The sequence below is a fragment of the Manis javanica genome, chromosome 11 (genome assembly GCF_040802235.1).
Source record: "Manis javanica isolate MJ-LG chromosome 11, MJ_LKY, whole genome shotgun sequence".
Classification (NCBI taxonomy): domain Eukaryota; kingdom Metazoa; phylum Chordata; class Mammalia; order Pholidota; family Manidae; genus Manis; species Manis javanica.
This window is the reverse complement of record NC_133166.1, coordinates 5521372-5538609: the sequence shown is the minus strand read 5'-3', so window position 1 is coordinate 5538609 and position 17238 is coordinate 5521372. Positions and strand designations below refer to the sequence as shown.

Below are 17238 nucleotides of genomic sequence, written 5' to 3'. Positions count from 1 at the left end.
AATGTTCACCATTCTACAGATGCTCAAAGCAGTTCCGTCTCACTCTGCCAAAGCCCAAATTCTCCCCTCAGCTGCAAAGGACAGGCCTCATTGTCCCCTGTCCACACCTTACTCCCCTCCTTATGCCACCTGAACACTGGGGCATCTCTTGGCTCCAGTCCCTGCTGGGCCTGCTGCCTGGAAGACTCTTTCCCTTGATCCTCATGTAACCGGCTCACCCCCTCCCTTCAGGGCCTTCCTTGCGTGTCACCCGCTCACACCACCTTCCGTGGTCAACCCATCTGATACTGCAATTCCACTTCTCTTTAGCTCTTATCCCTACCTAATGAGATATATATATGTATATATAAAACCTATTTATTTTACTCATTCTTTACTTCCCCCACTAGAATGGAATCTCCACAAAGACAGGACTTTTGTCTCTCTGTTGGCCATTGTGTTTTCTGCCTTGAACAGTGACTGGCAAATGGTAGGTATTTAGTATATACCAGTTGAGTAAATGAATGGATGGATGAGTTAGTGAAAGAGTAAATTTGCCAGAATTCTCATTCTGAGAGATTATAAGCAATGAGGTCCAAAGGAGACTCATTCTGTCTAGAGGCCAGGCATTAACCCTCCACACCAAGAGGCCAGGGAGCAGGCAAAATATGAACTCAATCTTTAAAAATGTACAGTTATTGTCCAGTTCGTCAAGGAGAGAAAAGACAAAGTACAAGAAAGGTGTGTAAACAAAGATAGCCAGACACATCCCTTTCTCCACCCTCCTAGGATTGTCTGGGAATTGGCCTCTCCAAGAATCTATTTAAAGACAGTACTTTTCCCAGTTCAGTCATGGGTGTTTCATGCTATATACTAATGCCATTTCATAGCCACCTCTGGACGTGTTATTGCTTAGAAAATAACCTTTCCTCACTGAGATTATAACTGATAGTTGAATGTGACCAGACATTTCCGAAATTAAGCTTTTGATCCTGGAAACATTCACAGCTCGACTTAGAGAAATTGTCATTTTTTTTACCCCACTCCACGTGCTCGTTAGATTTTTCCATACGTTGTTTATAATAACTTTTCCCTGTGGTTGAAGATAACAGATTTTTGCTTTTAATTCAAGAAATGTCGTCTGCTGTAATGTTTTGCAACACGATACTTTCCAAGTTTCAAAGTGAGAGCGTGTTGTCTGATTGTGTTTTTTGCATGTGAAACTGTAGAAATGGTGAAAAGAACCCTGTACTGCAGATCAGCTGCCCTTCCATCCTTGTCAGTGTATTTAAGTGAATGTAAAGAATCTTTTTTTTTTCTTCATTGTAATTTAAATTCAGGAGTCTATTTGTATGGTAATCATAAGCTAAGGAAAACAGTGTTTCATTTCTCTCTGGGATTTGTTTTCTGACATCTTCACATTCTCTAGGACTTTAACCTGGCAACAGCATATTAACAACAATTCATACTCCATATTTTAACATGTAGAACAGGACCCAGGAGATTAATGCATGATGAAGAGAAAGAACTAAGAAGGGATGTTGAGGCCATAATTAATTTTGCTTTCATGCACCATATGCTGGTGCTTTCTGATCTTAACTGAAATTAAAGCCACCGTGGAGTTTTCAATATTAAGGAAAAAAATTATTGTACACAGTGAAGCACAAATCACATTGCCTTGCTTTTAAAGATGAAGGGTCCAAAATGAGGATACAAATGATAGTCTCATTGTTTGGATTCAGTATTTTTCAAGAAGGCTTTTTAAGGGGGTAATTGTCTTTCTGTGATCACAGTCAGGAAGGAGCCCCTTAACTAGCTGCTTGTCTGGAGTGCTCTGAACTGAAGGCAGACAGTTATAGAGGCTTCTCTCCCAAATTAAGCCCTTATTGCATGTTCTTGTCTTAAGTGAGAGAGTCATGAGACCAGAGGTTCAAGCTTCAGTCACACCACATGACACTTGTTCACAAAACAAGCTCGATTGGATTAATTTCCATGGAAGATAATGTGAGGTGAGTCAGCTAGTACCTTACAGTTCCCATGGACCAGGGGTTTTGTGTTCAGATGCCTGTGGGGGACAGATATGTAATATAAGGAAGCGGAATGGGCCTGGTCCAAGAGCTGTGTGGAAAACGGGGCATTAGCTATTCAGGTCCAGCTGGAAGCTTTACCTTCAACCATGGAAGGTGGCCAAATAGTCCCACCCTTTCTAGAAGTGGGATGCTGCTGTTTAATCCCATTGGATGACTGAGCCTAGTATGTTGCAGTGGCCTGGCCCATTTCCCTCCTTCGAGAGACATTACTAACTGCTGTTTTCATGCAGAATCCCCTGACTGTGATGCAATGTTAGTTCAAATCCAAAAGAAGCAGTCATTCTAACCAGCCTAACAAAACATGCCTATGGCCTTCACATTTGCAGGTCTGAGATCAGAAAGAGAACAAATAGAGGCCCCATACTACAAGTACAAATATTTGAAAGTAATAAATCAAACTAGCAAAACTTTTAATAAAATTTATGTCATCCTCCAACATTCAAATCCCAAAGGCCTGATTGGAAACCAGAGTCCTCTAAGTCCTGTGAATGCAAGATGCCCTGCCTCCCCGCTCCTCCGCCCCCTCCCTTTCTCGCCCCTGGCTTGTGAACACTCCAGGCACGTGTCCTGGCTCTGATGTCCCACCGTGGCCCCTCCACCCGCTGTGAACAGCTTCCTCTTGATCAGTCCTCAGTCCTGGGCACTGGGAAGGCAAGGCTGCCCTAGAGAATGGGGCCAGTGAAGAACCCTGCCCAGGCCCTGGAAACAGACGAGGTGGCCGTCTGGGCAGAGGATTCCAGAATGCCCAGAACCAGAGCTTGGTCTAGAAACTAGACATTTGCCTGTGTGCAGAGGACCATGTTTAAGTGGCACATCTCCTTGGTTCCTCAGATTCCTGGCCTTGCGGCAAGAAGCATGGCTGCAAAAGGGGCAGCCGGGAGCCTTCTGCATTGTGGGGGTGGAGGCCTCTGTCACTGGAATCTAAGGGCAGTGTTTGGGCCTGTGATCTGTAGAATCCTTGTTCCTGATGAGACTGTACAGATCATTTTATTCATCCCAAAGCCTCAGTTTATAAAGGAGGATGGTGGCTTATGAGAGGCAATACATGCTTAGTCAGACATCCCTCACCCATCTGAAAAAGATGAAATAAATTTTATTCTGGCATATCAAGGGCTTTTCTGACCAATTATGGTTGAGACCTTTGAATACTGGTTCATCCTAACAGAACATTGCCGTAGGGAACATCTATTCCATATAACTCTCCCTTTCTTAGCCAGTTATTTGCTTAGGCTCTTCTGATTAAATGCAAGGGCAATTTGGCGTACCTTTCCAGCCTTTGAACTATCCATTTGCTTTTCCATGAGCAAAAGAGCAACACAGCAGGGAAATTTGCAAGACAATGATGTTTAAACACAAAAGAAGTTCCTATCTTTTCTCTGAATCTGATGGTGATAACTTTCAACTTTTAGGTTCCTTATAACCATTTTTAAAGCTCTGGGTAATTTTAAAATTAATTTTTCCCAGGACTCAGTACAAAGATTCTTGCCTATGTATCCCTGGAAGTTGAGACCCATGTTACTTTTATAAATCACCTCAGTAAGAGATCTTTTTAAAGACCTTCTGTTTTTGTTTTAGGAAGGAAGAAGAGAAGGAGAGATGGTTTCCTTACTAAGAAGAAAATATTTTAAACACAATTTAGACCAAAGATTTTCTTTAATGTTAAGAGTGGCTATTCAGTATGGAATTTAGAATTTAAGACCGAAGTTAGAGGAGTTGGCATTTGCAGTTTTCGTTGGCCAACAGAGACAACCGTTGAGTGTCGGCATCAAGCTTACATTCTCTCTTATTTAGTGTATTAGGCCAATTGTTTAAAAAGGAATATCTGGCTAATAGCCTGCCAGGATCATAATACTAACTCTCTGGTTCTAAGGGTGTACAAGCCTGAACAACCCATTATAGAATGTTTCTTTTCTGTGCAGAATAGTTCCAAATGCCTAAAAATGTCATAATTGCCACTTCTTCTTGGAAGGGTAACAGATATTATTGGCTACCTACCTCTTCACTACTTTCTTCACAAAAAATTCATATTTTTCTTACCTTAGGCATTGTCCCCACTATCTAACTTGCCAAAATCACTCTGCTAATAGCAAGATCAGGACCCAGGGCCACACTCCCCGACTCAAGAGCTTGTAATTTTGCCCAGTATACCATAGATAGAAAGATAAGTGACAGCCAACAGTTTTTAGTAATAGGAACTGCTTACACATATGCTCTCATTTCATTTCATTCCAACAAGCTAGAGGGAGGGTATTATATTTAGCTGCATCTTAAAGATGAGGACACGGAAGCTCAGAGAGTTCTACAAAGGTGCCCAGATCACACAGCTTGTAAATACAAGGGCTGGGATTTACTCCAGAGCCTCTATAAAGCAGTTTTTTTCCACAAGGAGGAGAAACCTTCAAGAATGAAAAGCCAGTTTTTGTTTTGAATCACTTTCTATGGTATTGAACAGATAACACTAGAGAATTAAACCATAAAAGAGACACCAAAGTGTTTATATTTGAGTTCGCTGAACAAAAGTTCCCCAATGGGTCTTTGTTTCCAGTTGTCTGAGCTATTGTTCGTTGCATTACCACCCAGCTTAAAGGAAAAGACCGCCCGCCAAGCTAGGGGAGCCAGCAGGCTGCAAGCTGTGGTTTTGTAAACGTTCAGTGATTAGAGTGAATAATTATTAATATTATTTCATGATTTATTTTGCAGAGGCCAAATGCATTTGTGTGTGTGTCTATGTAAATGCTGGCGGAAGATTCAGCAAGTTTTCCCAAGAAATTGTCATAGGTGTCCTCGTGCTCAAGTTGCTCCCTTGCGATTTCTCTGCATTCTGCAGTGATGACCCCTGGAAATACTGGCCGACTCTGCTTCCTGCTGACCTGCGTAGCCTCTCTGCAGAGTCCCTGCTAAGACAGAAATTCGCAAACAATAGGTAGCCATTGCCAGCAATTCTGAACACAGCAGTCCTGGGCCTTGGCAGCAGTAACCAGCAATTGGCAAGCTATTACCCAAATCCCCTGCCAAGAGAAAGCTAGGACTTTTGAAATTACCTTGTTTCTTTCACCTGGTTGCCACATTTCTCGCTTAAAAAAAAAAATAGGCCTTGTGTGTGCAAGGATGTTACTTTATAGGTTTTGTACTGCAACTGTCCAACCCAGACACCACGCATGTGTCTGGGTTTTTACAGGCGCTTGGCAAAATGAATGGCCTTCGTACTGAGACGCATTTGTTTCTTAGGGTTTGTGATTTACCTGGGAAGTCCTCCACATCTTGATACCTTATTGGCACCTTAACTGAAAATTATGAGGGTAGATTGCTGTGTATCTCCATGGTGAATGATAAGTCAGACCTGATTTTTCCTTGCAATACAAACATAGAATCAAAGGTACTCAGAGCTTCTGCTACCCAGCCTCCTTACTTCACAGAGGAGGAAACGCAGAGGTAATAGATTCACCAGAGGTTGTAACCTGATTTAATTCATTCGATGTTCATTGGCTCTGCTACGTCTGGAAGAGGTGGCATTGAGATAATAAAACATTAAAAATATTTTTATGCAGGATATTTATACATATATATTTGCATGCAGGACATAAACATTAATAGGGGCATAATTAAGAAATAAAGTATTATCATGGGGAATAGTTAATTTAGTTGAGAAAACTGGTCTGAGACATCACAGCAGATCTAGATCCTGAACCCATTCGCTCATCTGTTAACTCAGTAAGGAGGTACTAAATGCTTTCTATGTGCCATTCACTTCCTAGACTTTGAGGATAGCCCAGGAAATAATGTGTATGTGGCTTGCTGACATTATGGGCTCAGGGTCCAGTGGGCCACACAGATAGGTGAGGAGGAACAGCACAGTGTGATAAGTACTCTGATGAGATAGGGTTCTGTGGAGAGGCAGTGTTGGAGGGACATTGAAGCTGAATTCCAGGGGCTTGGGGTTGGGTTTGTATATACCAATGGAGGTGTGTTCTGGGAAGGAGCCAGGATAAAAAGGAAGAGGATATAGAAGGTCTGGGAAGAACCATGTGCTAGACGCTGTGCTAAACACTTTCCATGCTCTAATTGTTACAGTGCTAAGTAGTATGTGTATTGTTAACAGAAGTCAGCTGACTTGCCCAAGATCACATAGCCAACAGGTGGAGAAGCAGAACTCTAACTTAACATCTGTATGATGTAGAGCAAAACCGACTATGGAGAAGAAATTGACTTAACATTTAAAGCATGGTTTTAAACACGGCTTGATGTATCAATGTGGCTACCGACAGGGGACCTCTGGGCACTGGTGGGTGCTGCTGGTCGGCTCAGAGCTCGTTGTCGATCTCCTTGTACCCAGCATGCCTCTTGCTTGCCCCTCTGCCCCCCCCTTGGCAGCATCCCAGATACGCTGCTGCTTTGGCCCTGAGGTGCCTACCTGTCTTTGCCTATTGCTTGTGACCTGCTCCATAAACCAGCTCTTGCTTCCTCTCTTCTCCTGGTGACCGATCTACCATTCTGAAATGACCTCTGGCCTCCCTCCTGGGAATCATACCAGCCTCAGTCCCTGAGTGGGACCCAGCCTCCAGGATCTGAACTTCTTTGGCCCAGATGAAGCTGAACCTTAGACAAGGTGTGTTTACCTGTCCACCCATAATCTTGATCTGTATCTCCAATCTGATTCCTCTGGGGCAGAGCTAAGCTCCAGTGGTTTCTACAAACCAACTGGAGGCCAGCAAATACCCTCAACTTCAGCATATATCTGGGGCCAGTCTGGGGTCACCCTGTGAAAGAACCTTTACTGTGAATACAAAGTTCAGATATGTATTCTTCGGGATTTTCTAAATCTCTCTACTCTAGGAAAATTATTCCACTAATAACAAGCCTCTCAGCTAACTTCAAAACATGGGGTCTAATTCTCCTCTGCCTTCCATACTTAAAACAGGGAGACCTATTCCTTTGGCTTCCTCTCACCTGACCTGACCTGACTCACTATTGTAACTTGCCTAGGTGATCTTTGTCCCTCGTGTGTGTATGTACACACGCATGCACGCACCTCAGCCTCTATGCTGAAACTGGGATAAACATAATTTTTACAGAGCCTGCAGTCTAGCTTTCCATATTTCGCATACTTTACAATGACTGCATATTATTATAGAAACAGAAGGCAGGCCAGAAATTTTTCTTCTCTGATTCTCTCTCACATTGAAACACCCAGGGAAACCATTTCTTACTGAAACTGCTACACTGGTCCTGTTATTCCAGCAAACACTTTATGGCCTGTTGTTGTGACAGTGGAACATCTTCAGACTAAAATGTAAATGACTCATCCAGCTCAGGCTTGTTGCTATTCAATAATATGTCTCAGGTGTTATTTGCTTCAGATTTTAGGATTGTTTTGTGTTGTTGTTCTTGTTTTTTTTTAAAAAAAGCTCTATCAAGTAAGAATAGAATTTACAAATTCAGTGAGGTGTGAGATAATCTTGTCTTTACATTTCTCAGGGCAAATCGTATCTGTCTTAGCACAGCCTTTCTGCCTTTGGTATGCTCAAAGAAATTAATTTGACTGTTTATAATGTTATTTAATTTTCAATAACTATTCAAGTATGTATAACCACAGATATCTATGCAGTAGGCAGATGGATCAGCAATTGTGCATGTAATTAGAAATAACCCTTGAAATACAAAAGTAGATTTTAATATTCAACATCTAAAGAATTGCTAACATTACAAGTTGCCCATACCTTGGGGATTCAAGCAGTGATGTAAAAATGTAAATGTAAGAATTCAAATGAAAAATTCAGCCTTCTCAGCATCACACAGTTATTGAATTACAGTAGAAAAGCATGGCAAAATCACTTAAATGGACACTGTTTCTTTCTCTAACACAATAATGTGTTTGTGACTAATTATAACTTGAGTAATTAAATCTTAAATGACTTATATTTGAGTGTCTCTTTTTATAACAAGTCACACACTCAAATAGAAAAAGTCAAATTTAAGAATCATATTAACAAATGCCAGCTCACTTTAAGATTCTTACAAAGAGAAAAACAAAATATTCCATTTTCTGTTTTCAAAATGAGGGATAGCATTATCCTCTACTATTGCCAATAAATATAAGGAATGTACTTCATTTCCTGTTGAGAGAGAGAGAGGCAGAATCATATGGTGAAATGAGTTCAGGTTTTAGATTAATGAGTTCTGGATTCAAGTCCATAGTTTGCTGTTTATACAATAAATAACTTGAAGTAAATCCTTTAATCTTAAAGTCTCAGGATTTCTTGGTATTTTTGCTATAGAGGCTACTATTTTCTTTACACAGTGTCTAGTATGGTCCCTAACACTCTCATAATGTTTTGCTAAAAATTTATTGAAGAAAGGGAGAAAAAAGGAATTGAAAATGTGGAGAGGATGGAGGCAGAAAGAGAAAGAAGCAGAAAAAATTCCCATCTTAAAGGAAAAATATTACTACCTTATGGCATTATAGAATATTGTGGCTAAAAATTAACATTCCAGTTATATTTTTGCAGCTATAGGAATCACCTCTTTATGCTGAGGACAAAGGCTAGAGCTTGTCCCATATACCAAAATGTTTTTCACCTTTTTTTTGGAAATAATAATGATGTTTGTGGAGTTCACTACTTCGTGCCAAGAGCTTTGTGAGATACAAAAATGAATGAGCCATAAGTTTTGGCTTCATATAACTTCGAGTTTGGAGACTTTTCTTCCAGAAAGAAGGAATTCGTGGCAGGAACACTCTGGCACTGGTGTTACCAGACATCTGTTCAGCTCTAGAATGTGGAAAGGCTGATGTTACACATGAAAACCAGAGGTCTGTGTGCCAAACAATGAATGAAGCTGGGATTTTTGCCACACTGGGAATAGGAGTAAGCTCTAGAGAAGTACTGATGGGGAAATTGAGGACATACATCCAAGAATCCACTATTTGAGAGGTGGTGTGGGAAAGAAAAAAATGGAGAGACTGGCAACATTAATTGTCTATTTCAAACCCATAACTAGAGGAGGAGATACAGTAAAAGAAGAATGAAGTGATGGCTGGTTTAGGGGATGAAATCAATGCTTGTCACATTTACAACTTAACTCTAATCCCAATCCTTGATCCCACTTCCTGTAAACATAACATAAAAGTCAAGTAATATGTCCTCCTGGGCTCTGCTTTTGTGCCAGGATTTATATTTCCTCTGGCCCATGCATGCTGGCTAGGAGGCAAATCCCCTTTCCTAAGAGGAACCATGAGTGTATTTTTGCCAGTCTCTTTGCTAGCCATGTGCACCCCCATGGCTGTCATTGGAGACAGTGTGAACCATCTTTTCCATACCTGATTCTGATATGTCTGCTGCACAGAAGCTGATAATTTAGGGGAATGATGCCACTGGGGATTAGAGAGCTGGTAAGACCTTATCATTTATTCATCTGACTATGCTAATTCACTAGTATCTAGGAAGAGAGTATCTAATATTACAGAGGCTTGCTTTTCAATCCTGTGGTCATATCAAAAACTTTGAGATAAAAAAAATTATTTCAGGTTTTTCCCATCATATCTATAACTAGTTGATGCTTTAAATTGGCAATCTGCAGAGATATCATACATTTTCTCTTCCTGGAAAACAAGATGGTTTGGTGAGATGATTCTGAGATTCTGTGATTGTTACTGCCACGATGTAATAGGGGTTGTACTGCAGCATTAATGATTTAAGTAGTTCAGTGTGAAATGACAAAATATATTTCCTTTGGCTATAGTTAGGAATAATATTTTTATGCTACTTTCCATTGGAAATGACTTGAACTGCATGCCATAAAATTAGCTTTAAATGGAAATGGGAAGCTGTGGTTATTTGAAGATATTTTCTTTTTTTATTTAAACCAAGTGCTGTCTGGGATAGCAGTTTGTATACCTTTAACTCCTGGGACGAATTTGTGTTTTCTTTAAGGCTTGTATTGCTTTGTTCATTCAGGCATGTCTCAGCCACCTGCTGGTCAGTTCATTCTCTGCTAACACCCAGAGCCCAGCCAAGCAGGGAAGTTGTTCCCTTATCACTGCCCCTTTGTGCCTTGTGTTGGGAGCAGAAACAGAGAGCAGTGGCCTGTGTTGTCTAATCCTGGAAGCCACGCAACCTCTTCAGAGCTGGTCCAGAGCAAGACTCACCTCCGTCTTTGGTAGAATCAGCAGTATTCACAGATTCCTTTTGAGAACTTTAAGGCATGTTTCCAATCAACACACACAAAGCACCACACTCACCCCCAAATCCTATACTTTGGCACCTCTTTTTGTAGCCTGTTGGTTTAGAGAATGTACTTCGTGTTGACATCTATCTTTGTTCTGCTGCTATTGTCTTGGGTCCAGTAAAGTTAAACATAAACCCTGAAAACCTCAGTCTGCCCATTTTAAAAATGAGACTAATAATAGCCCTGTGTGTGCTGGCTATGGTGAGGATTCAGTGAGGTAATGTATGTACAGTGGTTAATTCAGCACCCAGGATATAGTAAGTGCTAAATACATGTTAGCTAATTATTATTGTTTTTTTGAGTTTCCTAATAGTCAGCTCAGCTAACTTAAGAGGAGTTCACTCTTCTGGAAACTACCTTAAGTAGAGATTATTCTCCTATTCTGTATAACATGGGAGAGAAGGACTCAAAAGTAACTTAAAATCAGTCTCTTACCCTAAATTCTTTCTGTTTCTTTAGCTGTTATCTCCCAGCCTCTCGGTTATTTTCCTACAGATATGTGCTTTGTACCTTGCTTACCATCACCTCTTCTATCCTGGCCTCACTGTTATTCTCAGAGTCTACAGCGCCTTCATGGGTGATTACCAAAAGAGTTCGTGATTTCAAACAAAACCATGTCTCTACTCTTCAGCTCATTTACATGGCAAAACTAGTATGTTTTCAGCAAGTCGCACCCCTGAAACTGCATTCTCATAATCTCTATGTCTTCTTTATCTGTTCATATACCTCCCTACTCAATAAAGAGCCATGGCGGCTTATTACTAACTCATATATTCATCTTCTAATTGCAAAATAAAATATTTCGAGGTCCTACTTTGAGCCTGGTACTCTCCGTGGTGCTGAAACACAAGAACGAGCATCACCATTTCATGGACATGCTGTTTCCACACACAATTTATCACTCTATAACCCTGGTGCCACTGAAGTCCTCTGTTCTTTCTGCTACTTTTAGGCTGTCAAGCTCCACCAGAGGAAGAAAAAATTATGGCATTGCTAATTAGCTCCATTACAGATTATTATTTGCAAATGCCCCATGATCAGAGCACTCATCATACACTGATTGTAACTTCCTATTATTTGTTTCCCAACTAAACTCTGAGCCCATATACTGTTTTATATGTGTCTGTGCCCCAATCCAAACTTGTCTTAGAGTGTGGTTTCAATTAATATTTTTTGACTTCATGTCACTTAATGGATTTCTCACTTTCAACTTCACAATTAGTCTCTAATTGTTGCATGGCAAATCTATTTTTTCACCTCTTTTTTACTCTCTAACATATTCTTCCCAGTTTCTCTTTCAAATTTTTCCACTGCTCTGTACCCTCCACTCTGCCTTCTTCACTTTCTGAAGAAGAATTTAGCTCATATTTTATCAAGGGTGTTAATTAATGCTGCCATATATGAGTTCCCTTGACTTTCTTTAAAATTGCTTCTATCTTCACTGTACCCCACTACACCCATTATGTGAAGCAATGGGAGGAATTGGGGGCCACTCTTCCTCCCTGTGCTTCCTGCTATGTAGAGGTTCATGGCCTCTGAAAGAGCAGAGGCCCAAAGGAAGTTTGTTGAATTTAGCTGTTAGAGTCCTGCCCAAGGAGCAGTCCGGAGTACTGACCTTACACTGATTAAAGTTCTTGGCGTTGAGGGTCCGCACTTGGTACTTCACTGCCTTTGGAGCCTTGTGGGAGATGACCAGCCCTTAAACAGGAGTCAGCCCCGACTTCTCTCCTATTTAGCTACAACCCCTTATTTCTGCAGCCCTAACCTTGCCAAGATGGTATTAGCCCACTGTTGATAAGCACTGGTGTTGATGGCCAGCCCACCCTGAATCCAGCCACCATGTGGTGACAGCCTGTAGCTCTCTGCACCAGGGGCACTGCAAGGAGCCTTTTAAAATTCCTCAGTAGTGGAGGGGATAATAAAACTTGTGCTTCCGTAAGGCTGTCCTAGTTTGGAAGGGAGGAAAATGGGATCATATGATGCCTCAAAATGTCTTGAAATCTTGGCCTCTGATATTGTAGGAACCTAGAAATGTTCCAAATTTAATAAGGAAAATAAAAGAGCTCATCCTGTTTTCCTGAAGGGTGACTTATTTGGGGGTAAAGATTCACTAGTATTGCCTTTGACAAAATGTGAAAGTTTCATAGGCCCAAAGGCTGTTGCCACATATTTTATGGCCCTTATTTTGGAACGGCTTCTTTTATTTGGCCAGGGTAGATGTTTCATGCTATCATTTCAGGCATTTGCTGCCAACCTCTGGCTTGTGAGAAATGCTTTGAGATATAAAGTCCCCTATAAAGTGCCGTCATTCTCTGGGATGGGCCTGGGCTTGCCAGTTATGCATGACACTTGGATCTCCGAAAGATAAGGGATATTTTCTGTTCTCTCAAAGGTTGTCAAGGTGCTTATTTCCAGGGAGCATAATTACTAACCACGATAGGAATTTATTTTAATAACTCACGAAAAGGTTTGTTTATGTAAGAGAGAATTGTCCCTTCCTGAAGATAAGCTCTTGCTTAACCGGCATTAAATTACATTTCAAACCGTCTCTCAGAAACCAGAGTGGGAGTGCAGAGTGTGATGTGTAAGTATGTGTGAGTGCAGTGTGCATGCATGCGTGTGTGTGTGTGTGTGTGTTTAAGCTCCTGAGTGCTTAAATCTGCTTTTGTATTCGGAGGGTTATTTCTGTAGGAGATGAGTCTGTCCAATTTATCTCTGGCACCACGCAAGCCCTATTTGTCTCTGGCGTGAAACAGGCTTAGCTCATCTGGTGCCGTCGCTGGTTATCATGCTGCTCAGCAGGGGTAATTTGTTTTGTTTTATTTCTGTCCTGAAAGGTAATTAATAATACAGGGGCGAAATTGTCTGTGTGGTGTTTTTATATTTTCGATTACCCAAAGAAGAATTTTTTAGGAGCCTTTCCAAATAGATGCTTTGCACCTGGCTGGGAAACTGCTATCCTCAACGACAAAGCGTTGACTTTTGGAAACCTTCCAAGGTCTATACCTTCACCTTCACACACCTCCAACCCCCATTTAATGGGGGTCAAGGAGGATTTCAGAGGGTATTAGAACACATATCAGTACACAGTCTTTGGTGCGTAGTAACATGAGCCAGAGCTCTCATTTTTCAGCACAATTTTCAGTGATTTAAAAGAAATCCTTCAGAGAATGCTAGGTGTTTTGCTCAGTTCTCTTCATACATCTTATTTATTCCTCATAACAACCAGTGAAGTCACTACTGCTATTATTCTCCATTCCAGAGCTGAAGAAGTTGAGACATTGTAACATAGTATTTGAAAGCTGATTTTCCTTTTAAGAGTACTTTCTCCCAACCCTAAGATCTCAGTCACTGTCCCAGGAGTAGCAAACTGAATGCTGTACAGGGCCTGGGCGCATAGGTTAGGATTGTAGCTGATCAGCAAACACCTGCTCCTCTTGAGGAAGCCATAGGCTGTTAATATTCCACGTTTGCTGGTGGTTGCCAGGGGATAGTATAAGCCGCTCAAACCTGATAATTCTTAATTTTCAATACAAATCGGAAATAGAAATACAGCACTCTTCATTATCATTCTGTAAGTTTGGTGTAATTGTTACTACCTTTTTTCAAAAGATAAATGAGGCTTAAGAGAATAAGTAACTTTCTCCAAATCATTCAGTTAAAAAGTATTATCATTGGAATTCAAGCCAGTGTTTGTCTGCCTCACAACCCTGTGAGAACTATATTGCCCCCATTTCTGTGATACTGTGTCTATTTGCACCCTGACCTTCAGCCCCTGGCAACATCCAACTTAACTTCTTTTTGGTGGAGGGGAGGAGGTAAGAGCTTTATTGGGATATAAGTCACATAACGTATGATGTACCTTTTTAAAACATACAACCAGTGTTTTTTCGTATAGTCATAGAGTCTTGCAACTGTCATCACAATCAGTTTTAGAAGATTTACATCACTTCAAGAGGAAACCCTGTTCCCCCCGACTGTCATCCTCCCGCCCCCTGTGCTCCCAGCTGAAGCAGCAAGTGACCTATTTCTGTCTCTCTAGATTGACTTATTCCAGACATCTCATATTAATTAAATCATGTCCTATGTGGTCTTTGTGACTTCTTTCACTGAATATGTTTCCAAGGTTCATTAATGTTGTGAAAGGTATCCGTATTTCATTACTTTTTATGGGCAAATATCAAATATGTATATACCACATTTTGTTTATCCGTTCATCCTTGGATGGACATTTGGGTTAGTAGAGCCATTATGAGCAATGCTTCTATGAATACCCTTGTACAAGTTTTTGTGTGGATATATATTTTTGGCTCTCTTAGGATGATACTTAGGAATACAATTCCTAGGTCATATGGTTACTATGTCACTTTTTGAGGAACTCCCTACTGTCATCCAAAGGGGCTATTTGGAATGTTTTTATATTCTCACCAGCAGTATGTGAAGTGTCTTCTAACTGTTTGTAGCCATCCAGGTAGGTGGCTAAGCGGTGTCTCATGGAGGTTTTGATTTACATTTACCTAATGGCTAATGACGTTGAGTATCTTCCCGTGTGCTTCTGGCCTTTTTGTATGTCTTCTCTTTCAAGTCCTTTGCCCACTATTAAATGGGGTCATTTTCTTTTTGTCATCTATTTGTAAGAGTTCTTTATATATTCTGGATACAAGTTTCTTATCAGGTATGTGATGTGCAACTATTTTTCTCCCATTCCATGGATTGTCTTTCACTTTCTTAATAGTGTACTTTGAAGAATGACAGTTTTTAATTTTAATGAAAACGAGCTTATTTTTCCTTTTGATTCTTGTGTGATCAGTGTCAAATCTAAGAGTCCACTGCCCAATCCAAAGTCACAAAAATTGACTCCATGTTTTCCTACTGACTTTTTTGTTCTAACACATATTTTCCTTTGCAGGGGTATATTCCCTGGCTCTAGAATACTGAAATTTGTTGAAAAATACTGTTTTTGCTGTGCATGATCATAGCAACTTCTTCCAATTTTAGTCTTGGGCTTGCTAAAGGTCTTCTTTCTCCCAGTGAAACATCATTTTTGTTCATTTTAGGGGCTGGGCAGCCTCTGATTGGGGCTTTGCTGTTATTCCTCGGTCAATTTGTGAGTGAGTTAAATATTTCAGCACCCGTGTTTTATCTGTTATTTATACTTCTTTGCTATTATTCTATTGCTCTCAAAAAGTGGTCTTATAAATGCTTCTGTAGAAATACTGGAGTGTTTACTGCAAAAACTTCTCACACATTAAAAATTCTAAGGGAAGCTTTTTGAAAAAAGAGGAATACTTTCATGCATTACCCTCATATTATCAACTTTTTTACAGTGTATTTAAAAGGCGATTTAAGACTGGTTAGGCAGCACTTCTCAGAAGGAAAGAAGTTTCTCTTTCAGTTATTTAATAGCCTATCTTAGGCACTTGCAAGGAACATTCTGCAAATTTCGCCCATGTTTTTGTCACTACAGTACCCAAGTGTAGAGCGCATTCCTAACACATTCATAGCTATTCTCCTTCGGAGGATGGTCTTTCTGTAGACTGTAGCGACAGTCTTTCAAATCCTCCTATTGTGTGTGTGTGGTTCCACTATTGACTTTTATTTGCCTTATATATATTAGTAATGCTATCTGCCTTATGTATTAATAATATCCTGAGAGCTCTTTGAAGGAAACTACAGCATTTACACAAGTCATTTATTTGTTTGTTTGATAATAATAAAATTTCCACCCAAATCCATGCAGTTAAAAGTACTTAAGAGTGTTGAAATATATGTCTTTACATGTAGAATTTTATCCAACTCCATAAAAGATCTTGTCTTTCATAGTTCCTATAACTTTCTTCTTTTGTTTTCTCGATGGGAGGAGTCTATTTGTTTCAAATTGAGGTCAACCACTTGATAATTTTAAGTGTTTCTTGCCCATAAAGGCAGAGTTTTGGGGGATGTTCAATGTTGGTTCCAATATTGTGTATATTCAATCACTAAATTGGGTAATTAAATCCCCTGCCTCTTTCCCTATGACTTGATGCTTTCCTGTCCCACCAGGAGTATTAACTGATTCTTTACCTGCCTCTTGTTTATCTCTGATTATCTCTTTTCAGCCTTTCACCAACTAACATTAATTCTTTATATATATGAGTCCACACTTGGATATTTATAATCATATGTGTTGTATATTGGTGGCTACCTCCTATAAAAGGTAGTTAAATAAACAGTACAAAATTGGAAACTCTTTATGGAAACTATCCTGTGTCTGTCTGCTGTCTGCTCTCTCCTTCTGCACTTCACATATTTTTTAGAATAACCCTTTGCATATGGAAGGTTGACATAAATCTGTCCTTATTATTTTAACTCATGTTCTCCCAGCTACTCTGGTATAAATGATTTACCCTTGCTGTGTTTCAGTCATATTACCTGGAAAACAGACATGCCTAACATTGCTATAATGAGTATGAATTGAGATAATTTTTATGAATAGCTTTGATTTTTGGACTGTATTTGGAAAGAGCTGGAGAATGGGGTTTCTATCTCTTCTTTTTCTGTTTGTTTCTTCCACCCACAGATTCTTCTGTCCCAAGTCCAACATCACCTGTGGAATAACTGCTCAGAAAGCATTTCTACTTGGTTTGTGGGCACCTGCTTTATTCTCTGGAATATAAGGAGAATTCTCTGTGCATATCAGCTAGATGTAAGCATCAGAAAGTATGTGAGAAAGAGGAAGGGCTGGAAGTAATCTTGGTGACTTGCTAACACAGTGGTCGTCCAGCTTTCTGATCATGTACCCCTATCAGCAAAACATTTTTGAGCAGGCACCCCAGTATTTTTTGAGTGGTTGAAAACTCTATGTGATGCAACTTCAAAAACTAAAGGGCTAACAAGATGTATTTTTGTTATTATTCACAGTAATAAAAAAGTCTCAGGGTTCCTTAAGTTTCAGCCAAGAGATAAG

General features: G+C 40.2%; 1 protein-coding gene across 5 annotated transcripts in view; it reads left to right on the top strand.

Moving 5' to 3' along the window:
• The window catches only part of FAT3 (FAT atypical cadherin 3), a 621620-nt gene that overhangs the window by 296076 nt on the left and 308306 nt on the right, over nucleotides 1-17238 (top strand). The window contains exons 4-5 of one of the 5 annotated variants that reach the window (XM_073215902.1): nucleotides 390-469; nucleotides 4770-4924. The exons of 3 other annotated variants lie outside the window; for them this stretch is intronic. In XM_073215902.1, the coding sequence (XP_073072003.1) occupies nucleotides 390-469; nucleotides 4770-4802 (113 nt within the window). In that variant the 3' untranslated portion in view covers nucleotides 4803-4924. Of the gene's footprint in view, nucleotides 1-389; nucleotides 470-4769; nucleotides 16550-17238 lie in introns of those variants that run through there. One more of the 5 variants, XM_073215901.1, reaches the window with a different exon arrangement.